This window comes from Tetranychus urticae, chromosome 1 (genome assembly GCF_039701765.1).
Source record: "Tetranychus urticae isolate SD_2017Ah chromosome 1, NJAU_TeUrti_SD_1.0, whole genome shotgun sequence".
NCBI classification, from domain to species: domain Eukaryota; kingdom Metazoa; phylum Arthropoda; class Arachnida; order Trombidiformes; family Tetranychidae; genus Tetranychus; species Tetranychus urticae.
Genome location: NC_142958.1, coordinates 32,637,884 through 32,664,678, shown reverse-complemented (window position 1 = coordinate 32,664,678; position 26,795 = coordinate 32,637,884). Strand labels below are relative to the sequence as shown.

Here is a 26,795-nt window from a genome sequence, read left to right as displayed (position 1 = left end):
TTCAACATAAATGTCTCATTGGAATCGTCAATGTTATTTCAGTCAAAGTGCCTCATTGGAATCGTCAATGTTATCCCAATCTAACTGCTGTATTGGGATCGTCAATGTTATCCCAATGCAAATGTCTCTTTGGCATCTTCAATGTTATTTCAATGAAAATGTCTCATTGGGATCGGCAATGTTATTCCAATCTCAAAGTCGCATTGGGATTTATAATGTTAATCTGGTCAAAAATATTGAGGCAAAGTAACTGTATTCAATAAATAGAGGTTCTATTTGAAGCGTACTTTAAAAAGAATTGCAATCTTTTTTATCGCACTCCTTCTATTTATTTCACATTCCTTTATTTTTACATTTTTCGCATTCAAGTCTATTAGATAAACTAACTGATAAGAGATAAAACCAAATAATATAATACCCTCATCCTCTCTGGGTCTGGTCAAGACGAAGTAAAGGAGAAAAATAGAGAAAGAGAGAAAAGGAAAGAGCATAAGAAAAAGAATGAAATTATCTGTTATGTCCTACACAAACATCTTCAATTTCATCCTCTATCTCATTTCTTTTCTTTCCCTCTTTTTCCTCTACCAAAGCAGCCTTCTCTGGCACTCCGTTATGCTATAGTTGGAGTTTACTCTATGCTACGTCCAAGTGGGCCAGAGTGTGCTGCTTACAGTCTACTGACTTCCGTAATATTTCCTAACGAGACATCCAAAGACGCCCCGCAAAACTTGTCTATCAAACTTTTAGAACATTTAAAGCAGTTGCCATATTAGTGCATTTTTTCAGCATTTTTTGAAAGAGATTATCGCAGCACAGGCAACAGATACGATCGATTGTCCAACGAAAAATGAAATATACTATGGTTTGCCCTTCAAGAGAATTAAGGTTTCACACTTGACCCTGAAAATCTAAAAATGCATAATGTCAGGGAGTAATAAATAAGATTTTTCAGATTCTCATAGTTGGTTGCATTCTCAAAAAAAGTTGAGATCTTAACTAGCAATGATAAAAAAGTGCAGATTTTTGAAGGCCCGTTTTTAGGGTTAAATGATAGATTGCCATCTGAAAGTTGAGCTTTCGGTATCAGTAAAGTCTAATTATCACCAACAGAAAGGAAATTGCAATTTGATTGTTTTATATTTTCATTCTATTATTTTTACAGCTTCCCAGCAGAGATTAGGTTTAAGAGTCAAACAAAAGTGCTTCCAGCAACTATAAAGGCTAAAAAGGCTAGAAAGTGTATCGCAATTTGATTGTTTCATATTTTCACATTCTCTTGCATTTATTTCTTGCTTCACTTCATTTTCAAACATCCACCCCTTGTATTTCATTCTTTTCCTTTCTTTTCTTTTCACCCATTTTCATCCTCATCTGCCACATCTTTTTCCAACTTTTCTTCTTTTGCTTTATCAATCGGATTAAAGATTCTACATGAAAAATCTTTACTTCTTTATAGATTACACTTCATGGCTGAGTCTTGTGTTTCATTTAACATCATAAATAACATAATTTTTCACCTTTCAGTATGTAACGATAACTTTGAATTGCTATTGAAAGGTGAGCTAAAAACTTCACCTTTATTTGTTTAATAACACGCTTAGAGAGTTAGAAAAAAGGTAATTTGTCTTCATTACTAAACAGATAAAAATATTGCATCTGAAAGTAGTCTTTATTATCTTTACATGAAAGATTATAAGATTGACTCCAAGATTTTTCAGTCACAGTTTGTTTTCATTGCATCTGACATGAAATAAGACAAAATAAACCATTTTTGGAAGTAAAAACGCGAGAAACAATTAATGATTCAACTTTTGATAGTTTTACCAGCACGATAGATTACATATTATGAAATCAAAGTGAAAAGTCATCAAGTATAACACAATCAACTTTGCATGATTTAATTTAATATACAACTTTAAATTTGAACATAAACGAGAATGAGGGGTTAGAAAATAGGAATCAAATGCAAAAGATAAAATCAAGTAAATGATTGAATAAACGGAGTCACACTGGATGACATATTCCCTAATTCTTCCATAGCCCAGTCCCGAAGACTAGGATGTCCCAATGCTTGGTATAGCCATTGCCGCTTATTTTCCACTACTCCTCTCTCCAAACTGCCCAAGCTCTCGGGATATAATGATGCAAAAGCGGAAAAAATGGGTAAACAAATAGAGTCAATGAAAGCTACTTGAAGTCGGGGAAGTTCATCTTTTTTTTCTCTATTCATCATATCAATTGGCTGTAAATTGAGCTTTTCCTTTTCAATGTCGCCCTGCTGAAAAAACTCTGTTGCCACAAGTTCGGCGACGACTTTTTGAACTTCCCATGGTTTGGTAATCGCGGCAATATCGCAGGCAGTCATCAGCATACCCCGAAGTAACTTTTTATCCAATTCATTGGAATCCCAGTGGTAATCTCCTGATTCAATGAGACGAAAAAAGGCTTCTCTGTTCGTAAAATAGACAACAAGGTCGGTCGCTAAAATAGCCTCTTCCATTACACGAACAACACGCTTGTACTCAGCTGGAGACAGATTGGACAAAATTTGGTTACCCTCTGAGTTTAAAATCATTAAAGATTGATCGAAATGATGATGTTCCATGGTTGAAGTTGAATAAAGTGTAGCCAATGGTGAACTAGACTTGATTTGGAAAGAGTTATTGGTTCCTCTGTGGTCTAAATCGTGACACAAACAAGCCATAATAAGAGCCAAAGTATCAAGCTCTCCCAACGAGGTACACAAAGTAGTTGAGACAAGAATTGAGAACATCATTTGAGCTACATTGAAAGCGTGACGCCAATTGTGATAAGTTACAGGACGATAGTTTTTGCGAACAGAGAGGAGCCAACGACAAAGAGTGAGATAGTCAATGGAGAAACGGTTGATCAAATCAAGATCTAAAAACATTCGAATACAAGCTTTGACCATTTTATCATCTGTTTCCAATGAGAAATCATGAAAATCTAAGCAAGCCAGCCTAAGTGCTTGAGTTGACGGTATTGGTTCACGAGACAAAAGAGTAGCTTCCTCTCTTCGTGCCGTTGCATGGTATGAAAGACATTCAAAGGTAACCCGTTGTTTGGCCATTGCTTTCATTGCTTTTTCATACATCTGTGTATTGTGAATTCCCATACCACAAAATATAGCAAATGCCTGGAAATACGCATGAAAAGGGAGAAAAAAAGTAAAAAAATTAGCAAGAAATGTTTTTCGTAATTGTGAATGGGTGAACTTTTCAATTTAAAATTAATAGCAAAGTGAAATATCCAGTAATGAGATATTCATCGGTATGGAAACCGTAATCTATCGAATAATTTGCATAGAAAAAGGTTCAAAAGTGTTGCTAATATTACAATTTAAAAAATATAAGCTTTTATCTTACAGCCAAAATTTATAAACGTCCAAAACGAAAATTGAACAAACCCAGATTTACTCTTAAAGTCACATTGCAGTGAATAAGACTTAATTTGTGACAGATTTATTTCCATATTTATTTTGTGTGATTTGCTTCAGGCAGGATTTTTTAGCATAATAATAGAGTAAAAGAATCTTTCTTCAACAGAATTATTGATTCAAGTGCGAATTTGATTAATTATTTGAGCCTTAATAATCTTTTAATATTGTGTGGAAACAAAAGAATGAATTTATAATGAATTTCTTGCAATGATAAAAGTCTAGGAATGATAAAAAAGTCTCAAAAAATGAAAATACAATGTAATTTCAACAATGAAACCAAACTTCGACATAAAAAGAAAAAAATATTGGTCTAATGAAGTGAATTCATGAATTGATTATTAACATTCTTTCATTATATAATAGAAAACGAGTTGAATATTACAGAAATTTAAATTGAGATTTTGTCTATTTCTGTAAGGGTTTGGGGTTAATCAACCTCAAGGTTCCTTATTTTTTCAATCATGCAAATTAGCCATTATTTTAAATGATAAATATTTAAATATGAAGAATGAACTCGGTCAAAATTCGTTTGATAACAAATCGGTAACAAAATCTTTCAAGTCAACAATATCATGATCGGTTGTTTTATCATTTTCATACCAACATATCAATCGAAATTATAATTCGTTTAAGATTTTTAGCCATTTTTCATGGCGAAACTGACAGTGACCCTGAATAATTTAGTTTTCTTGGCTAATTCGAGAAAATCAAAATATTGCTAAGGTCGTTCAGAATCAATTTGACTGATTTTTGATAAAACATATAACGAAAATGAGTGTTTTCCTTAATAAATAAAGTGCATGTCTTTGTGTAGAGCTAATAGATAATGTAAGTTATTTACAAGATGAAGAATCTTGGAATTCATATTGAAATACAAAGAATGACAGAATTCATGCGAGCTAATAATGTTATTCATAGGTAAATGTTGAAAGCAATCTTATCTGACTAGTGAATATAACATTTTACTTATTCTCTTTATTCTCTGTTTTTGTGCTTAAATATTCAGTCACCTTATAAAGAATCCAAATAAACATACAAAAACGAAGAAAGATAACTTTAAACATTCTGCAAACAAATCCTATTACCTGTACAGTGATTTACAATAAGTAAAGTATACAGTCATGTTCAAAAGTTTAAAGCCAACTTTTAAATGCTTTTAATTCGCTAACCGTCAAAATTTGATATTAGATTTTTTTAGAGGTGAAAAATATAAAGATAGTCAAACGTTCAAAAGTCAAATAGTTCAAAATTTGAGAAATCAATATTGCGTTTTAGCCCTTCAAAAACCATAACATTGCATAAAAATATTCAAAAGTTTAAAGCATTCGGCAATTAAGTTAATTAAAACAGATTAATAATCAATTGAGCCACCTTTAGCTTGAATAACTTTGACCAATCTGTCTTTCATTGATGATATAAGACTTTCTCTCAGCTCAGGAGTAACCAATGACCATTCTTCCACTATCGCCGATTTCAAACTAGCAATCGAACTGAATTGTCGACCGTGACCATAGACCTTCCTTGTTAGCCAACCCCAAAGATTTTCAATAGGGTTCAGGTCGGGAGATAAAGCTGGCCATTTGATAGTTTTGACTTCATTGACCTCTAGCCAAGCTTTTGTGGACAATGATCGATGAATTGGAGCGTTGTCATGCATAAAAAAATAGTCTCCTTCAGTTATTAAAGGTGCAACTGGCAAAAGATAAGAACCGAGAAGATCTTGATAGTCTTCAGATGTCATTTTGGGTTTGCAAAAAGCGATTTCTGTCGTGCCTCCGGTTGCAAATCCAGCCCAAACCATGACTGATCCACCGCCAGAATGACGTTTTGAGAAAATCGCTTTCTCTTTTCGCAAATCATGCCAAAAGTAACGCAAACCATCGGGACCATCTAAGTTCCATTTCTTTTCGTCAGAAAAAATAACTGAGTCCCAGTAGCACCTTGGCTTCGATATCATTTCGAGTGCAAAATCGAGTCTGTTTTTCTTGTGTTGCATTGAAAGAATTGGCTTAGATTTATGTTTGGTATATCTCAAATTTTTGTTTGCTTTGACCCGACGATTTATGGTTGAGACTGAGGCATCAAGATTAAGGTCTTTTTTCACTTCGGAAATGCTCTTTTTTTCAGTTGAAACCAATTTGATTATCGAACGATCCTCTCGTTCAGTAGTTACTCTCGGTCTTCCGGTCCTGATTCCACTACCATGCTTTTCAGGGTCCTTCAAATAGCTCGTAATCACTTGCCTAGATCTTCCAATAGTCTCAGCAATCTTTAAATGAGTCCATTCTGGATGCATATTTCGCAAAAGATCAATTTGATCTTTCTCCGAACGACTCAATTGTTTGGCTTTTGGCATTTTTATAAGCTTGAAAAACTTGTTCAATTTACCGTAAAAAACATCGATTAGACCTTTAATAACATTTGTCAAAGCAAATTTGGGCTTACCTAACGTTTTGACCTGAAAAATATCGATGGCTTTAAACTTTTGACAAAAAATAACCAATACTAACTTTGACTATTAATTTATTAACATTAATTATTAAAAAATCAAGATGAGTTGATGAATTTTTTGTTATTGTTTATGTTGACCATGCCTTTGGGAAATTGTTTCTACCCTTAATTCCCAATTAACAACCATTTGATGGCGAAAAATTTGATTTAATGCAGCCTAAATCTTTGGCTTTAAACTTTTGAACATGACTGTATAAAAGAAAAGAAAAGAGACAAAAAAGTTATCACAATGATAAAATTGATTGCATTCATGTTTCAATATAACCGTTTATCAGAAGAATAACATTGAAACATTGAAATACAGATATCATTGTCATCTCATATTCTCGGGGAATTCATTATTAACCAATCGAAATGCTGGAATAAAACATTCTCAACTGACTTATTCAACAACAAAATTATCAATCATACTATCAATAACGTTATTATACTACAATTTGACTTGGAATGTACTGGAGTATGTATAACTTGTAACATTTATCATATCTTTGTTAATGACATATATTCATAGTTACTTCTATCATCAAATAAATGCTATTTTCTCTGTTACATTCGATTGTATTATTCAATGTCTTTATTCAAGAATTTTTTCTTCACAACTTTTGCCAATTTATCATAAACTAATGATGGCATGAATCAAAGTTTCCATCAATTTTATAGAAATAAGGTGAAATATAATAGAAATAAAAGAATTTATTTTCATTTATTCTTGCTTTTCATTAGTTGCATGACAATCTATGATGAAATCGTGAACATCAGATCAACCGTTGATTTCATTCCACTGCAAGTGAGCAGTGAATGAACTGCAGTGAATAATGAAAAGTTATTGCATAGTTAACTGTAAAACGCATTTCATAGCCTCAAATCATAATGAAAAAGTGAAACAAAGATTCAGGAAAAAAGCAAACTCGGAAGCCGGAAAATGCCTGGAAAATGCTATTTCCGATACAAGAAAAAGTAAGGAAATTATGAAGAGAAAAATTGTTCAAGAAACTGAAAGAATACTTTTCAATGACTTTTTCTTTGTTTTTTGTTTTTTGTAGCATTTTGTATTTATAATGTTTCAAGATCGTTCATTCTGATTTATCAACAGGAAGATGAGAGTAAAATAGGGAATTAACTATTATTGTTGAAAAAAGGAAACATTTATAATTTCCATCTATAACCATGATAAAACTCATTGTAAAATGTATTTTTGTGTTTTTATGCAACAATATGAAAAGGTTTGGGAACTTTTTTCACTTCTTGAACAGAAAAACTATAATAGAAAAAACAAAGCAATACTTGACTTTTGATGAGTTGAAATAGAGTTATAAATTATATTGCAATTGTTATTCATTAATAAACATGGTACTAGACAAAAAACATCTAAGCTAATTAGTCATGTTTACAAAATAATCAAAAACATTCAATTAGATTAACAAGAACTTCAAGTCAACTTCTAGTCTAATGGAATTCAAAATTATATGAACAAAAAGGAGTATTCTGCATGTTTCAGAAATTTTTCATTCTGTTCATCGATGATAATTAACACGAATGCTTTTTCGTGGAGCAAGAGACTGAAAACATCACTAATGAGTTGAAATGAGAAAATCATAAATTTGGAGCAATTCCTCAGAAAGTCATAGTACAGTTTAAAGAATCAGAATGAAGTGAACTTATTCATCCCGAAATTCAAGTTTAAATATAAACCATTGGAAGATTGATGGCGCTGATGATAATATTAATGCTTATATTATAATATATAGTAGTATATTATTAACTTTTTAACCAACTTGTCAAAAGTAGAATCAGATATCTTTCATGCAACTTTTTTGGTGCATTTTATTTTCAACCTTTTCATCATAAAGATGATAGGTTAAAGAACGAATAGAATCAATGATAAGCTGATTGAAATCGAGAAAATTATTGTGTAGGTTAAAAGTGAATAAAAATGTATTATTGAAATAAATTGCAAGACTTTTTTTGTCACAGAACAACATTTTATTTAAGAACTTTTAACTTTCCTTCAACTGTAATTTGATTCAATTTCAAATCTGATCAGATAACATAGCAAGTAGTTCAGAAGCATCTCAAGTTACTCAGAATATCAAAGTAAAATTGCAACAATAATACTGTAACAGTATCAATCAATAAGCTGGGTGGCTAATGATAATAACAAATGGTGCAGTTGGAATGTTAAGATCTGAATCAATAAACAGCTTTAAATTGTTTCAGTATCAATCATCTCGTATTGATTATTTTAATTTCAAACTGATAATTGAAAACTTAATTTATCAAACTTGATCAATTTGAGCGTTTTGTTCATTTAAACGGTTTTGAGAAGAAAACAAAACTCGCTCATTTTCTGAGAAAGAGTATGTTTACAGAAAATGCAAAGATTTAGATTAATGTATTATAATGAAAGTTTCATTGCATTCAAAGTAACATTTCGACTGGTAAAATTTTTCTGCTTTCAGAAGAAAATTGAGATTGAAAAATTTTCATTGGATGCATTCCACAACAACTCATTAATTCTAATCACTGCATAATGTTGATTATCCAGTTTGGAGTTTATGGTGAAAAACATGAATAACAAGAGTTTAGGCCAGCAAGTTTCATGGAAAAAAGAAAAATGCGAAGATAAACTTTCACACATTGAAAAGACAATTTACATCAAATGTACAGCAATTTTACAGCACTCGAACTGAGAAACTAGATTGACATGCAAGACGTGACATGTCAATAAAAAGAAAATGCAATTTTCAAGATTATTTTGATCATCTGATAAACTTAAGGATTGAAAGAATTGATTCGAAAAGTGGTTCAATGCAAATGAAATCATTAAGATTCTGTTGATAATAAGCTTCATTATATGTTAGATTAATTTCAATCCCAATCATGATGTTGATAATTAAATACGATTGAGTCATGACAATTAAATCGCAAGTTTGACAATTACAAGAAGCTTTGAATAATAGAACAGGAATTCGCGAATAAAAGGAGAAAAATTCACCAGTTTTTTTCGAATTCAAGTCTATCGAATTTTGATTATTATATTTTCTAAGTTTAAAGTGTAAAATCTGATGGTTTCAATTTCGATCAATAATATGATTATCGAGAGCTGTGTTTTTTACATGATGAAGGAAAAATTCTGATAGACATTGATATTGAATGAACATTGTTTTGATTTGATTTTAAAACGAATAGTGAAATGCAATGGGAAAGATGAATGAAATAAAAAAGCTTGTAATATATCATTATTTTGATGAAATTGAAAGATAAATAAGCATTCTAAAAAATAATATTGTTCAATGATAACAAGTAGACGATGATAAATGATATGGAAGAAAAAAGAAGAGAAATGTATTCTGTTGCCATTATCATTATTATTTTCATTCTATTATTTTTACAGCTTCCCAGCAGAGATTAGGTTTAAGAGTCAAACAAAAGTGCTTCCAGCAACTATAAAGGCTAAAAAGGCTAGAAAGTGTATCGCAATTTGATTGTTTCATATTTTCACATTTTCTTGCATTTATTTTTTGCTTCACTTCATTTTCAAACATCCACCCCTTGTATTTCATTCTTTTCCTTTCTTTTCTTTTCACCCATTTTCATCCTCATCTTCCACATCTTTTTCCAACTTTTCTTCTTTTGCTTTATCAATCGGATTAAAGATTCTACATGAAAAATCTTTACTTCTTTATAGATTACACTTCATGGCTGAGTCTTGTGTTTCATTTAACATCATAAATAACATAATTTTTCACCTTTCAGTATGTAACGATAACTTTGAATTGCTATTGAAAGGTGAGCTAAAAACTTCACCTTTATTTGTTTAATAACACGCTTAGAGAGTTAGAAAAAAGGTAATTTGTCTTCATTACTAAACAGGTAAAAATATTGCATATGAAAGTAGTCTTTATTATCTTTACATTATCTTTACATGAAAGATTATAAGATTGACTCCAAGGGTTTTCCATTGATTTCAGTCACAAGTTGACTCATTTTTATTTCTTGCTTGCTTCTGATATCATGAAATAAGACAAAAAAGTAAACTATATTTTGGAAGTAAAAACGAGAGAAACAATGAATGATTTACCTTGTGATAGTTGTTTCTGCACGATAGATTACATCTTATAAAATCAAAGTGAAAAGCTCAACAAGTGAAACATAATCAACTTTGCATGATGCAATTTAATATACAACTTTCAATTTAAACGTAAACGAGAATCAGGGGATAAAAAATAGGAATCACATGCAAAATAAGATAAAATCAAGTAAATGGTTGAATAAACAGAGTCACATAGGATAATATATTATTGAGTTGACTTTGTTTGTCGTCATCAAAATCACCTTTTGAAACTATCAAATAAATAAACATTATGATTAATAACATTCATTTTTGTAAACTCGAAAAAAGGTAAACAAATATTATACAGAAAGACCTATTCGTGTTCATTTGTCTTCAAATCGAGGTTTAACATGAAATTTTTATTGGAATCAAATAAACTAATGTCAAAATAGTAGGTATCAATTGAAATGAAATCATTTCTTCGTTTGTCACTAACTAAGTCACCTCAAGTCAAATAGAGTTAAGCTTAGATTAGATATAAATCAATATAAATTGTTGATATTGTTGAATTGGAAAGGGTCACGAAAAATTAAGATTAAGGATGATGATGACCATTCTGCACAAATTGAGAAGAAAAGGTAAAGGTAAGGATAATGAATGATATTAGTTTCAACTTTAACTGGCCTTCTCAATTTACCCTGATCTTATTAACACTCAACACACCACTAATATGAACTTTCAGACTTGATATGATATCATGAAACCTTTCTATTATTTGAATGGGCTTGATGAGAGAAGAAGCCTGAAATGATTATTGTGGAAGTGTTTATGTGGTTTGGATTGGTAAATGTTAATTCACTGATAGTCAATGACAGGAAAAAGGTCCAACAATAAAGGAAAGTCATTAATGAATCAACACAATGGAAAGACAACCAATAATTTTGTTATTAACTTTACACACTTTATGTGAATCATTAGGGTTTGATGAGTTAGAAACTTTTTGTTGGTTGAGGTTTCATTATACATTTATAATCTTTGTTTTAGATTGCAAACTTTTAATATCATTAACCGCCATTAAGTGTATCTACTTTGTTATTAAGTAAATAAAACACAATTTACACACTCATGTAACTACAGTATTACAGTGTTTCAGGTTATATTATTACATTTGAAGGATTCATCTTGTTCATCAAATACCTTATCATTATCATTGCCAAATTCAGTGTAAACCCTTTTTTGGTTAATAATATCACTTGATTCGATTCAATTTATTTTCAAACATTTACCAAGAGACTAACCAATGACCAATCAACTGTTGGATTTACAACTTGAGCAAACACGATTCAGTTAATATGTTCATCATCACTTATCACATATAATTTCGTTCAACACTTTTAAGGTTTGACTGGACATTGAAGAGTGGATAAGTTGATGTTTATTATCTGGGGAATTTATAATCACATAGTTTTATATGGAACCAGATTATAACAGAATTTTTCTCTAACGAAACAAAAATTTCCAAAATGCTGTTTACTGGCTGAGAGTTTTGGGCTCATATAGCGCCAAGTTATTCAACCTTCCTAGGTCTAGAATGTACACCTATGAGCAGCATTATAAGGAAAGAAATTAATTTTGACAATTATTATATTATTTATATCAATAAATTATTAATATTTATATGAATTAATATTAATATTTGCTAAAAATTGAAGCTTTTATTGATTTGCACCTGTTAATATTCATTCATTTAAAAATATTCATTGGCAATTTGCAACAGCTAATAATTACCAAGTGTCCTTACACTTCCGCAAGAGTTTACTAGGTCTTCCAGTTGGACGGTTAAAAAAGTTAAAGAACTGTACAGAACCAAGTTTGTCCAAAGATTACTTTTGTGCATGTATAATAAAAGTGTTCAAAATGACCTCTTTTTTGAAAGTACATTGCAATGAATTTGTCGATTTAGCTACAAAATCAAAAGGCAAAATTGTAAAAGAAACAAAAATGGAGATTGAAACTTTCAGTTTCATGCATTTTGGTTTTTAAACAAAAATGAACTGTTTTGTTTATCATTTAATGTAAACAAAAGCAAAGAAAACTAACAGCAGTCAGTGCATAGGATGACATGAATCTAACATTGTAAGAATTTCTCTATTTTCCTGATAAAGCTAGTAATTTCAGCTAACGGCAATAATTGTAAAAATTAAACACGAAAATGGAGAACTATATTGATTTTCCCATCAAAGATCCTTTGCAACACATTGTTTCTTTGTAAATCATACATGCATTTTGCAAAGCTCTTTCTGCATTGTGCTTCGAATGTCATGCAAAATACTATACTATTCCAACATCATGAGAATTGAAATTGTCTTTAAACTTTTCTGTCAAGTTCAGGATTTGAATTTCAGGATAGACAATATTTGACATTTTAATAGATGCAAATACTTCATCAAATTTAACCTGAAACAGGAAAATAATGTTTAGTAGCATATTTTCATTTGTATCTTTATTTGTCATGAGTCAATATGAGAAGCGAATTGAATAAAACACTTAAAATGATCTTTTTAATTTCCTAGGATTGAATATCATCATACAAATAACCATAGAAGCCAAAGAAATGTCAAAAAATTTTACCTTCTTGAAATGACATGAAATCAAATTTGAATCAATTTTGGGGTCAACAGTCACAAAACAGAATGAATTTGCTCACTGAGCTATTATAAATATTATAATAGTTAGTGAATTTCATTGAAAAATTGTCTAAATATTTTCTTGCTTTTTGTGGAAGTGAAAAAATCAGATTTGTGTCATTGAATCATTTTCAAAGATAAAAGGTGAATGTTATTAATATGGAAATAATGAAATTGGTTCGACAAAATTATGAATTCGAAATTAAAATACTCTCTCATCTTTGATCAATTAATTTGAAATAAGAGTAAATTATCAGATTTTCTAGTGAACCAAAGAATGGGTAAAATTTGAAAAGTTAATAACTTGGCATTCATACAGATTACCAAGGCACGAGATTCTTCATCAGATTTATTAGATATTTTGTTAACGATAAACGTAAAACACTGATTGGGATTTTCCGAGATGCATCAGATAGATTGAGTGAAGAAAAGAGAGAAAATTTTGGCAATTAAACCAAAAGAAAGGCAAAAAAGGAATAAATTACTCGTAATTACATGAAATTATTTCGTTTTGTTTGGTAAAAAAGTAAATAAATAAAAAGAAAAAAGTTTGCTTTTGTTTTGGTTTGACGCGAATGGATACATGTACAGGCAAGACAGAAAGGGCAGGGAAGTGATTAAGATGAAAATTGAGGTGATGATGTAAACAAGACAGACTGAGACAGGGAAATCTCCATGATGAATGAATAAATGTTTAGTGATGACGAAAGTGGTGAGTGAGTCAGAGAAATGATGTATTACAAGGTAAAACTTGAAACGCACGCAGAGTTAACCATCATCATTTTACCATGAAAAAGAAACTCTTCACCGGAATTTATCATTATCATCATAATCTTCTTTCTACTTCTTCAGAAGGACGGGAAACAACCATTCTTTTCCTCTGTTATTGAAGCTTTTCAAGACTAAGAGTAAGCCATGTTGCAAGTAAGTTAATTGAACAACAACATGTAATTCTCATTTTATCGTTTAAAATGATCTGACTGATTTATCCTCTCAATTTTATCTTCTTCTTGTCATCGGCCTCGATTTCTCCTCTTTCTTTCTCCATTTCTAATCATTTTTTTCATCCCTTTCTCATACTGACGTTTCACCTTGCACATTGTACAAACTGTAACTACCAATAGGGATTTTACCTTGGCAAGCGAATCAAGTGCAACCAAAAAGGGAACATTCATGATTAGATATTAAGACAAACTCAGAGAGAGGGAGAGCGAGTGAGAAAGAGAGATGCAGGGAAATAAAGAGAAAATAATGAATAAGATTTTGTTTGTTCAGAAAAGGATGAAGAAAACAAAGGCAAGAAGATGACATTCATGAACTTACGAAATGAAAAGATGGAAGAGTCCCAAGTGATTAAGGTTACAAAAATGAATAAGAGTCTTTAGTAGAGAAAAGTTGTTCACCGTTAATCATGAAATGACCAGAATGAAAGGAAAATGTTCAACAAGAGTTGAACTCATCATTTTTGATTCTTCTTTTTCACTTCGATTCTCTTTAGCTTCTGTTAATGTTGTGCTTTTGTTGACCCCTAAACAACTCAATACACTTTTACTACTTATTTTGTGTGATTAAAAATAAAGATGTTTGATTGCTTATTGTTGGTTAGTTAATCACTTGCGAACATCAAACGCTTTTATTGACCAAAAATTTTTAACCATTTATAGAGTATTTACACAGATTTATATAAATATTTTTATCAACCAAACAATTTAATTAATTTTTCGATTTCAAAGCAAATGGTGCAAATTTACCATTCTCCTTGAATCATTAGCGATAGTTTCATTTCATCCTTGAAAGCAAGGTTAACAGACAACAGATATTTACTTCATGATTAGTTCAGTTTCTTTCATTCTCATTATCATTTCTGAGTTTTCCAACATTCTTATGTGTTTCCAGTCAAACTTTCTGTTTTGACAATCATCATCAATTAGACATGATATACATGAAAGCAATATCAAGATTGAACTTGCATATTCAGAGGTCGAATTGTGTTGATATTTTTCATGCAAAGAAATAGCTCATGAAAATTATGAAGGTTAAGTCTGGTTATTTATTTTTGTTTAGATTGTTTGTTTATTCGAAAGGTTCAGACGATTTGATGATGAATCAAGATGAGTTTGAACAGTTTGACATGAATTCTCAAAGTAATGTTAAACAAGACTGAAATTCGGCATTGATGGTACACTCCATGGTAACATTCATTGCTCATGTTAATTGAGATTGATTCAATTTGACAGGAAATTGACTTAATCTTGCCTGTAAACTGTCAGACAATGAAAAGAGAGAAAAACTGGGAAATATTAAGAACAATGTTATACTATGGAAACAAATGAGTTAACGAGGATCGAGATAATCAATTTAAATTTGAAGGCAAGAAATGAAATTGATTAAGATTCACCAAGAATGATTTTGAGTTAGATTGGTTAGAACAAGGTGATTGATTGATAAGTTGATTGAAAGATGATAATAATCTAAGATTAAACACATGGATATGATATTAATTTTGAATAATTGGAGATAAACAGAGTAAAATGATTTAATCATTTGCAAGTTGCTTTTTCAATTGTTTCATATGATAATATCTCACTGATAAGTCAATAACATAATTGATCTTGAATGATGAATTATAAAGAAAATACGCTGCAATGGATTAAAGATGAATGAGTTTATTGAATTTTCATCATGAGTCAACTGATTTCTGTATGATAAGTTATCATTGATAACTTCTCATGGGATGATTTGGAGGCAAAGTTAATCAATGAGATAATCAATCTAATCCAATCGATCGAGATAAAATTATCCATCTAATTGCAATCTTGAAATCAACAATCATGACCATACTTTATACTAGTTATAGTTGAACGTTAGAACAGATAAATCAGTTCCAAGTGAGTTATTGTTTATGCTCAATGGTTTGATAGAAAACGAAGTAGGAGAAAACAATAATCTCAGCTAACAAGGAATCAAGACGGAATTTTTTCATTCTTTATACGCAATACTTAATATCAATAATAACAATATCAATGAGATTTGTAATAACTATAAAGCATAGCAAAAGCATAAGCCAATATGATAGTTGGCAACAGAGTAAAGTCACAAATTATTGCTATTACTAGTAAAGGGAACAAATGATCACATCACGAAAAAAATATTGTGACGAATGCGATTCAAGTTATTATATAACAAATGTTTACTTTTCATTGTTCATCAATCCTCGAATGTCAACACTTGCTTCTGTCTTCGATTCAGACTATTTATATACAACTTCGATAAGAGATAGCATCTCTAGAGACAATTGAATACATAAACTAAAATTCAACTACCACTACATTAGATATTGTTAGCTCTAATCATTAAACTAACACTAATATTTGCGTGACCAGAACTTATGAGCACTCAAGTAGACAGTAGGCACCATGATGGTCCTTATCTGACTGAATATATCATCATCGATACATCATAGTGTTAACTATTGATTCGAGCAAAAGAATTGAAACAAGTTGTTGACGTGAAAATCAACTGATTGGTTTGTTCAGCTCAAAGTTTAATGTTCATCGCTGGGTTATTTCGCACTATTTTGTAACAAGAGCTTCAACAGAGGACTTTGAACAGATGCGTTGATCACCAATGACTAATGGTTCAAGTTGTTTTTAATTTTATGCTTTTTGGTTCAATTTCTCAGTATCTGAAATCAAAGTTCATTCGTCTAGCTTGAATTATTCAAAGTCCAATTTTAGATTATTTGGTATTCTCGTAGTAACATAGATTAGATTTTAAATAATTACAAGGACACATCATGAAAGGATCAAGACCAAAATAATCTCTGATGTCAACATGATAGACGTAAAATGTTAAATTGAACTCATTACTCTTATTCATTTTTCGATTTATTATATTATTGCGTTTTCGCGATAAATATAAACATGTTTAAAAAGCATGGGAACGCGCATACCAATTACAGTAACGAATCCCTCGAAAAAAAGTATATTAAAGATCAAATTCAAGATGAAAAATCTAATCAAGTCATTTATTTTGATCTTACTAATGTATTAATATTAATACTTCGACGGATTAAATTGGTATACGCGTCTTCATGCTTTTTAAATGTTTTTCTCATTTATCTCGAAACTGCAAGATTAGTTGGAAAATTGAATTAGAGTAATGAATTCAATATAAAATTTTACATCCATCATGTTCACAACAAAAAATTCCGCGCTAGGTTGTTTATCCTGTTCTACTGGTCGGTATCCTTTTCCTGACTTGATGATTCAAGGTTTCCTTGTGAGACTTGGTGTTAGACAGGTCTGAGTTTGTACGACACTTTCATACCACAAAATTATACACCCACAAGCTTTATTGTTGATGTGATATCAAGGTTAAAAACTCTTATCATTAAAGGCATCAATCTCGTTCGTCTCGTTTAAAACTACTATAAAGTATAATAATGTTATAATGTGAAACGTACAAAGCACCAAAAAATGCTTTCAGAAAATCTGAGAATACTTGTCAACTTGATAATCAAAGTTGATTTGCTTCTAATAAACATTTCATTCTACTTTTGACCTTATTTTTAAAATAAAAGATCAATTGAGATGCAAATTTTAATTAATGACCAGCATAATACACAAAATTAATTTCATGGATAACCAAATATGCATTGAATTCTGTTGGAAGAAAAATTTTGGTGAATTCTGTCATTTACAATCCACCACCATCCACTATTCATATGAGTAGATGAGATTCATGTGCATAATGGCTATAAATGATTGATGATGACGTTGCTACCACTGGATTAATGCTAATGAAAGCAAAGCAAGTGAGTAAAAGAAAGAGCGATCATTCAGGATTCATCAAGTTTAAAACTCCAACAACACATCAAATTGTTAATCGGATGAGGAAAAGGATTTTGACACTTTGAATATTGATGCAGAATCATACAAAATTACCATTGATCAATTAGTCTTTAAAATGATGAAAAAAAAACTGAAATAAAGCCCAAGAAGTAATTCAACAAATTTGGAGCCGTTTCAAGCTTTGAATATAATTTTTCATGGGATTATCAGATTGATGAATCGCAAGTTTGATTAGTTTGTTCGAAGTAAATTTTCATACTCATGACAGTAGTTTTGACACTTTTCAAATTCAAGCGTGAAACTGATTTCATTAATATCTTGAGTTTTGAGTTTTGATTCAAAAAAGAAGAGACTTCATGCTGGTTTTCATTGAGAAACACAATAGCTCATAACACATCAATTTTACTTGAATTTGATGCTTTTGAAATATGAAGAAAAGAGAAAAGGAAAAAAGGAAATAACAATTCAGAGAAAGTTTTATGCTTCATTCAGCTGAACAATGATGAATGGTTAAGTGGAGGAAATAAATTCAAAGTTTCACTCGAAGAGATGAAAGAAAAAACGAAAGAAAACAAAGATAAACATGAGGAAATCAAAGAAGCGAGTATTGCTATGCAACAAGATGAGAAAACATTTATAACTGGACATTGTCCAGGCTACAATAAAAAAAGACGAACCATGAGAAGCTAGTCGAAAAGGATAAATGATTTTCTGCAAGAGAGAAAGTTTCAACAAAATGAGAAGGTCAACATAAAGAAAAACGACAACAGATTATCCATCGAGTTTTTGGTGTACATTCATGAAATTCATATTTTCCTTTTCCATTTTAATGTTTTTCTGATCACAAGAATATCAAATTTCAAGTAAGCTGAATTTCCTTTTTCTTTGACTTTTTTCTCTAGCAAAATAATGATAAAGACATAAATTATAATTATGATTACATGTTCTGGTACATTAATACGAACTCAATAGCTATATTTATCATTTAGTCATAACTTTATCATATTCACTTCATTTGATTCAATGTTTTATTCATCTTTTCATAAAACTATTCAGATTATTAACCACTTCTTGTTCAATACAATATTAAATGAGAGCAAAGTGAATGCTAGAAATAGTAAGACTTGTAAAAATGGTAAAATTGATTTGTTTTGAGAGAAAAGGTTAAGTTTATGAATTTGAGACGAAAAGATGAAGAACATTTAATGATGCACAAACCCATAACTTCTGAATTGCAAAATTTCAGTCTCTCAAGATTGATAGTCAAAGTAATCTAAATTGACCAGTAAATCAAGGAAAGTTAAAGAATGAAAAGATTTGCAGTTTGATCAACAATTCTAATGTGAGATCAACAAGGAAAGCAAAATATTAATTAAACGAGTTGATTGATTAAACCGTTTATAAGATAGAGAGTAAAATTAAGCACTTGTAATCCAGAATTTACTTGAATCAGCTGAAGTTAATAAACTTAAGATAACACCAAACAATCATGTTGTTATTGGTGAAAAATGAAAAATAGTGAAATTAATGAAACTCCACTTTCATTATTATGTTTTTCAAGTGATAAGCTTTTTGAAATTTGAACAAAAAATTGATAATAAACACCATCTAATTGAAACTGTAAAGTAATCATGGCAATAATGATGAAGAGATTTACTGACTTAGCTCAGATAATATTGCAATTTACTGTTTTGTTGCTTGAGTAATTAAATCTATTTGTTGCATTATTTGCTCGATTTACACTCAAATCCTATTTAAGGTTAATAAATATTATCATTGGGTGCAAAGAAAGTGAAAATAATAAATGAGTGAAAATCTTTCCATCTTTCAGGTAACATGATACAATATATTTTGATTGTAATACTACCTTATAGCCTTGGACTTTCAATGTTAGACTCATATTGAATTATGATTTTGTTAATTATTGTTGTTGTTGATCAGCATCAAGATTATGATTAGAATCCTAATAAAAGAGTAAATTGAAGCATAAACAAAAGCTTGGCTTCTATCATTTAGTTTCTGTCTAAGCTTTTATTTTTCATCCAGCAGAATATTCATATCATGAGATTAAAAAAATTTCAAATACAAGTGCGGGCAATGAATAGTTCAAGGTTGATTGTTTCTAAATGAATAGTCGAAGCTACTGGAAATGACTTTTTATGCTCTGTTTAAAGAAACATTTACATGAAGCATGAATGCAAGCTGCAACAAAATGTTTATGAACAAAGAATGAAACTTGAGAGATATAATGTTTGATGCTTTGATCTTTAGGATGAAAGTGCATTCGATGGAATAAATTCATAAATGGTCTTCGGTACAAGTTGACCAAATCCAGTGAAACACTTATTATAAGTAGCCTACGTTCTTGAAAAGGGTTTGTGCTAAGGAAAGAATAAGATTCCATAGAAGATTTTTCAATGTCTTTCAGTTTCACCAATTAAGAAGCGAAAGTGATTTGAAAAAGTTTAAATGAAAGGTTGGCAAACTTTTACAACTTCAATCAAGTCATCCTTATTGTGTAATTAGACTCTTTAATAATATCCAATGACCCATTTAATGTAATAATTCGTAGAAACTATTGATTGTTATTAAATTTAATGAGAAATATTGAGCAAAAAATCAAGTTCAATATCCGAAAATAATATTAACTTGACTTGAACTTGAGAGTTTGAAGATTAACAATAAAAGTGAACCAAACTTATGATCATTAATTAACATTAAGTAGGCAATCATTTTGATTAAAATAAGTAATTGTTCAAGTTAAATTCACTGTTGTAAATCAATACAAATATTGGGCGATTTTTTAGGTTAATATTGAATAATTATCATCAAAATCCTAACAATTTTAATGATGAGAGGAAAATTGGTTCAACAAATCAAAAGCTGAGGTTGATGAAGAGTTAAAGTACCCAAAGTATCTGATTATTGCCTAAGGATTAGCATTTAGTTGTATTGTTATTAAATATTTTTTGTTTTCTATTATTGCTAGCAATTATTTTTTAACCTGAATCATTGTGATTCAGTATTCAGATGCTTTCCTGAAAAGAAAGCATTGGAAGTGGATAATTGGGTAATGATGAAAGGAAAGGTGAAAAAGGTGAGAAAATGAAGGTTGCAATGAAAATGAAGTGAAGGATAAAAGAAGTACAAATTAGGTGAAAATTATGGTGCTAATGATGAAGCAAAAAGTAAGAGCCAAATGAAAAGTGAATAAGATTTGTAAAAAGCAAGAAGCTGAGGTATAAAGGTTATTGAATGGGTAAACAAATTAGTCTCATTAGAAGCACAAACAATCAACAGAATCAACGTAAAGATTAACAACTAGATCAGGTAAGCAGATAATTTGTAGATATAAAACGATTTGATAGTATAACAGAGTAAAGATATATTTAGTAAATTATTTTGTAAGAAATAATGTGAATACTGATGAAAGGTAAAAGGGAAGGAAAAGAAGTGAAGAGGAGAAAATAAATAATGGAGAAAATAAAGGCAAATCTAGTGAATAATAATGAATTTGTAACAATGGTAAAAGCTTCTGTTCCTCATTGTCAATGTTTAACCCTTTTATCTTGACTTAAATTCATTTGTACATTCAACATGTAATCGATCAGACTTTTATTGATGAAACTTGTTGGCAGTTAACCCATGCAAAGAGTGCATGAAGAAGCAGAAATGTTAGAAGAGGATAAAGTTGTAAAGATATGAATGGATGGAAGAAAGGTAGAAGATGAAGCAAGATGAAAAATGAGATAAACTAAAGGAAAGGAAAACTCGAAACAGATCACGTTGGATCAGATGATGATGATGCTGTGTGTATTAAAATATCAAGTTTGAGCCAAAATTGGTAAACGAAATAAAGTTCAAGTTGAACATGTTTCTCTCTGCATTATTCTTCTATTTTCTTCCATTGCTTTTGAAAAGTAAATAAAAGTTAAAGAGTAAACTGTAAAGATGATGATAGATTATGAATCAAATAAGTAAACCTACCTCGAAAAGGTTTTCATCGTTTTTATTAAATGGTTGACCATTTAGTTTGTTAACGAGTTGAGAAACGCCGATAATCCGTCGATTAGCGTTTCTAATGGGCATACAAAGTATGCTTTTATGAACAAATCCTCGAGGATCAAAGGCATCAACGGATGTATCAAATCGTGCATCTTGATAGGCATTGGGAATGTTCAAAGTTTCACCGGTTGCAGCAACATAACCAGTAATTCCAATGTTTATTGGGAATCTGTTTTCAAAAGGTTGAGCTGCAAAATTTGATGAATGACTGTTGGCTGTAGTTGAAACTGGATCAACCTCTTTTCCTTCATTTGCTTTGTTATTATTGCTGTCTGGTCCTTCAATGTTGCTAACATTACTAGATTCACTTTCTTTCAAATCATCCATTGAAAGGTCAAAAACTCGAGAAAATGTTCGACTATTTGAATCACCTATTACTGGTCCATCTCTTGATTCATGTTGATCACATTCATATTGGCTCCAAATTGGACTAATTTCAATGTCACCATTATCAGTTTGATCATTAAATAAATCTTGACTATCCGATTCAGAGACTAAAAGGACTTGACATCGTTCACAACCCAATAACGATTGAAGATGAACAATTATACGATAAACAATTTGCTCGATTGTTGACTGTTCCTCGAAAACCATTCTAGCTAAATCAAGTAAAACTTGATTACGCTTGTTTTCCAGTTGAGATCTTTCAAAGAGTTGAGCATTTCTTAATCCAATGCCACAAAACTGTAAATACTGGTTAAATATACGTTGGTCATCCAAAGTAAAGCTGACTGTTGACACATTATTATTATTATTATTTATGTTATGATCATTGCTGACAAAATTATTTGTATTGACGTTATTGCTATTATTGTGATAACTAGAAATTTGATTATTGTTGTTAATGGTATGAGTTGAAAATGAATTTGATGGAATGGACAATCGATTTCTGGGTAATTTATTGATGACCTGGGCAACTCCCATCACTTGACCAAAATTATCAAAAATGGGTGAACAAAGCATATTTCGAGTTTTGAAACCAGTCATTTGGTCAACTAAATCAGAAAAACGTGAATCTTTGTAGCAATCATCAATAATCACAGATTCACCTGATTCAGCAACATAACCAACAATTCCTTGGCCCCAGGGAACTTTGATTGATTCCAGTTTAATTGTGGTATCAGTTGTGGTTGCAGTTGATGAGGTCGAAGGTTGTTTAGATGAAACATCAAACAAGGTGGGAACAAAATGTCTATTTGGATCACCGGGTTCACCTTTGACCAGAAAAAGGGAACAACGATCAGCATTGGTCAGGAGGGAAACATTCTTAAGTATCTTGAGATTTAAACTGACAACATCAAGATCATTGCAAATGTCTTTGACCAGTTCAAAAATTAATTGCTTCTCATCGAGACCATCAAACTGGGAGCGTGTTCGTTGAACACTTGATGATGGAAATGAGATATCAGTTAATGGTGATGAGGATGAAGTGAGAGGAGTTGCTGCAGTTGATGAAGTTGCCTGTAATAAAGCTGCTGTTTCAGCGGTTGCTGCACAGACTGAAGACGATGAGATGGATGAGGATGTTGGTGAAGACAGTGATGTAAGTGGTTGACGTAAAGTTAAAGATGGTCCTAATGAACTCGAACTGAGGTAACTATAATCCGAAGTTGATAGGTTTGAATTTAAAAAGGATTGTTGTTGGTGAGGTGAATGGGGTGAATAATGAGATGATGGATGATAATCATCTCGAGTTGGTGGTTGAAGAAATGTTGGTATACCTTCTTCAGTGGTCGAAACCATTGGCGGAAGAAACAGTGAACCTTTCTCAAATTCATGAGCCGATATCTTACGAACCGGCGTTGCCGCACCGGAAGCTGGTGCAGAGGCAGATGAATTTGTTGCAGTTCCGCATGAAGATCCTGAGTGGGGAATTGAATGTGCAAGAATCCAAGCATCTATAGTTGATCGAGGTGCTTTCCGAATAACATAATCACACAAAAATTTAGGATGTTCATCTAACCAGGCTTCCATTGATTCGTACTCTTCCACTGAAGATGTAACATCATTTGAAGTTGGTCCCAATCTGAGACGACCCGATGATAAGGTGATGAGACGATTATTAGGAGCAGTTGTCGATGTTGTTGATGGTGAGGATGTTTGAGAAGATGTTTGTTGTTGCTTTGATGACTTTGATTGTTGAGTACAATTGAAGCAAGATTCACTAACACATGATAAATTGGAAGCAGTATTTACACTGACACAACAATTTTCATTTACACTGCTTAATGAACGATTAATGCCTTCCTTGGTTGCTCCACCTCCTCCTTTACCACTTATTATACCACTGTCTGTACTTGTCCTTTGCCTGCTTATCTCCTCCTCATTACTGGTTCCTGATTTAGAAACATCAGCCACTGAAACACCAGAAGATCCGGAACGATGATCTTCTCGGTGTTCACTCATAACAATGAGTGGACGCTTAAAGATGTTTTTCAGTGTATTACCCGTGTTGCTGGTAATATTGTGATAATCACTTTTATTATTATTGCTAAAAATACTAGTGGTACGTTTGTTGTAATTATTGTTATTAGAGTTACTAGAACTGTTACTGTTGCTGTTTGTAGAGGAGTTTGTGTTGGTGTTGCACTTATTTGATGATGATGATAGTGAACCTCTTGGACGCCAGCCAGGAGGCCATAAAGGACGCCATAATGCTTGTGCAATGGTTGGTGCATCCGTAGGACAACAAGTTGTTTCACCAGTTTCCAAAATTCGGGATGATTTTAGGTCCTCACTATATGAACGTTGATATTGACGATGAGTTTGTTGTTTTGCTTGTGATTGACTCGAAATTTGTTGATTTGATTGTTTTGAATGTCCCAATGGTGAATGACTAGTCATTGTGTGCCACGATGAAATAGATAATGATGATGTTGATGATGATGTTGGTGGTGGTTGTTGAGGTTGTGGTAAAGATGATGAACGAACGCAGGGTTGAGAAAATCTTTCTGAACAATAATCGATTCGATCAACGAGTGAAGTAACTTTACGAGTTTCCAGTTTGACAGTTTTACAGGGAAGATTCTGTTTAAAAGGAAAGGAAAACAAAATGTTAGCAAAATGATTTCATTAAGATAATGATGGTTGTGATGATGGAATGTGAGGAAATAAAGATGTAAAGTTGACAATAGTTTAGTTTTGTGGTAATGTAAATTAGAGGTAAATGAAGGTGTCGATGAAAGGTGCAAAAGTTTTGTTGTTAAAGTTGACATTTTATCTGAATGAAAACCATTGAAATTGGATGAAAAAGAGAGAATCATGTCAAGTTGAGAGAAAAACGTTTATTCGAAGATTGACATTAACTTTATTCCTTCTCTAACCGTGCAGGCGCTACTAACAATTTATTATCGATTTTACCTTCTTCTTCTCACTCTCTTTAACTTTTCTTTCTCCTTTCATCTTGATTCACTTTCTTTATTCTCACTCACTCTTTCTTCCTTCTCTTCTCCTCTTTCTTCAATTTCGCCTCTCTTCTCTCACACACTGAACATTCCCCTGAATCATTGACTCACTTGATCATCATCATCTCATTCAGTGTATTCTTCCCTCTCTTTCTCTCTCCACCAATTTCAATCATGCTCTTCATAACCATGCACTTGATTCTTTGTTAGCCTCCTCTTACTTTTCATTCTTGGCTTCTCTTTTTTCCTCTTCTTTTTCTCTTACTTTCTTCTTGTCTTATAATTCACGTTCAACACCACTTTCGTTATTCTTCATGCACTTATTTTTATTTGTCAATTTTCACTCATTCTTCTTCTCCCACTCATATTTTCTCATTACTGTCGCCAGTTTTGTCTTTTCCTCTCCAAGTTCTTAACATTTCTTTAAATCTTGTTCTTTAATTGTCTCTCTATCTCTAACCTGCAAACAATTAGGATCAATCATAATATTGTTTAGGTTAGGAATCGGTTTAATAACACATTGATACTTACTTTGCTACAAGTCCATTTTGATTTCTTTCCCTTCACTCGTGATAGTTTCGTAGCTGAATCTGGTGTAAGTGGTGGAGATGAGGATGATGACAATGATGAGGATGAAGATGATGATAAGAATAAAGTCGTTGTTGAGCTCATTGATTTAACATCAATACAATTGAGGCCATCATCCATAATGCATTAGCACAATAATTTTTTTCAATTTGTAAAAATCGTAACTTTTATCACAGTAAAACAAGCTTGTTTCATTTCCCTCTTAATCCAAAGTTTGTCTTGGTTCTTCTTTAATCGTCAATATAAGTTTAACCAAAGTATCATTGAAATGATCTTGATCCTAATTTTGAACTGTCTCAACTTTAAATCCAAGTAACTGGCACTGGTAAATGACGTAAAACTGAATGGCACCAGGTAGATGACAGAAGATAACATTCAAATGATACAACAAAATTGAAAGTCAACTGTTGAATATGTAAGCCTTTTGACTATTGCAGACAATCATTCAAGGTAATAGGGAAAAATGTAATTTTACATGAAGAAATGAAAGAAAAGTTGAAAATATTCTCTTATTGTTTTTCCTTCAGCAACTTTATTTGTTTCTTCACCACTCAAACACTGGTTATTAAAAAAATTGAACAATCAATAAATCAAATGACCTTTAACGATCATTGGAAAAACTAGGAGAGAGGGAGAGGAGAAGGGAGAAGATTGAGTGAGGAGAAAAGGAGGGAGAAAGAGAGAGATGTTAATAACAGAAGCGTGTAAAAATGGCAGCACATGAAGTAAAGAAAAAAAAGGAGAACATGAGAAATTGTGTGATTCCATTCAACTAAACACAGATCAGGATGACATTGCAAATCAAACTGTAATAATCAAGAGGATAATTTTCAAGATGAATAATTAACCAGTGAATAAAATGATCACATGAAATGAGTTGAGCTAATGACAAGATGATCCATAATGATGATGAATAGAGAAAGTTAAACAGTATAATCAAATAAGACAATATTGATAACAATAAATTCACCGAAAGATTAAGAGGGAAGACGATGATGATGAAGAAGAAGAAGCAGGAGAAGAAGCAGGAGAAGAGTGGAAAAATGAGAAACAAAATGGATACAGTTTATGGTGTTCCAGTGTCAGTGAATCCGGTTCACTTTAACTAAACTTGCATTGATGATGAACTAGTGACGATGAACTGGTAATGAAGGGGGATGACCAATCAAACAT

General features: G+C 31.4%; 1 protein-coding gene across 1 annotated transcript; it reads right to left on the bottom strand.

The window, feature by feature from the left end:
* Positions 1–1,872: 1,872 nt before the first annotated feature.
* LOC107361707 (cGMP-specific 3',5'-cyclic phosphodiesterase) lies at positions 1,873–26,795 on the bottom strand. The gene is made up of 3 exons (XM_015928569.3): positions 25,566–26,795; positions 21,553–24,657; positions 1,873–3,157 (listed from the first exon to the last, which is right to left on the bottom strand). The coding sequence occupies exons 1-3, from the start codon at positions 25,740–25,742 to the stop codon at positions 1,979–1,981; spliced, it is 4,461 nt and encodes a 1,486-aa protein (XP_015784055.1). The 5' UTR covers positions 25,743–26,795; the 3' UTR covers positions 1,873–1,978.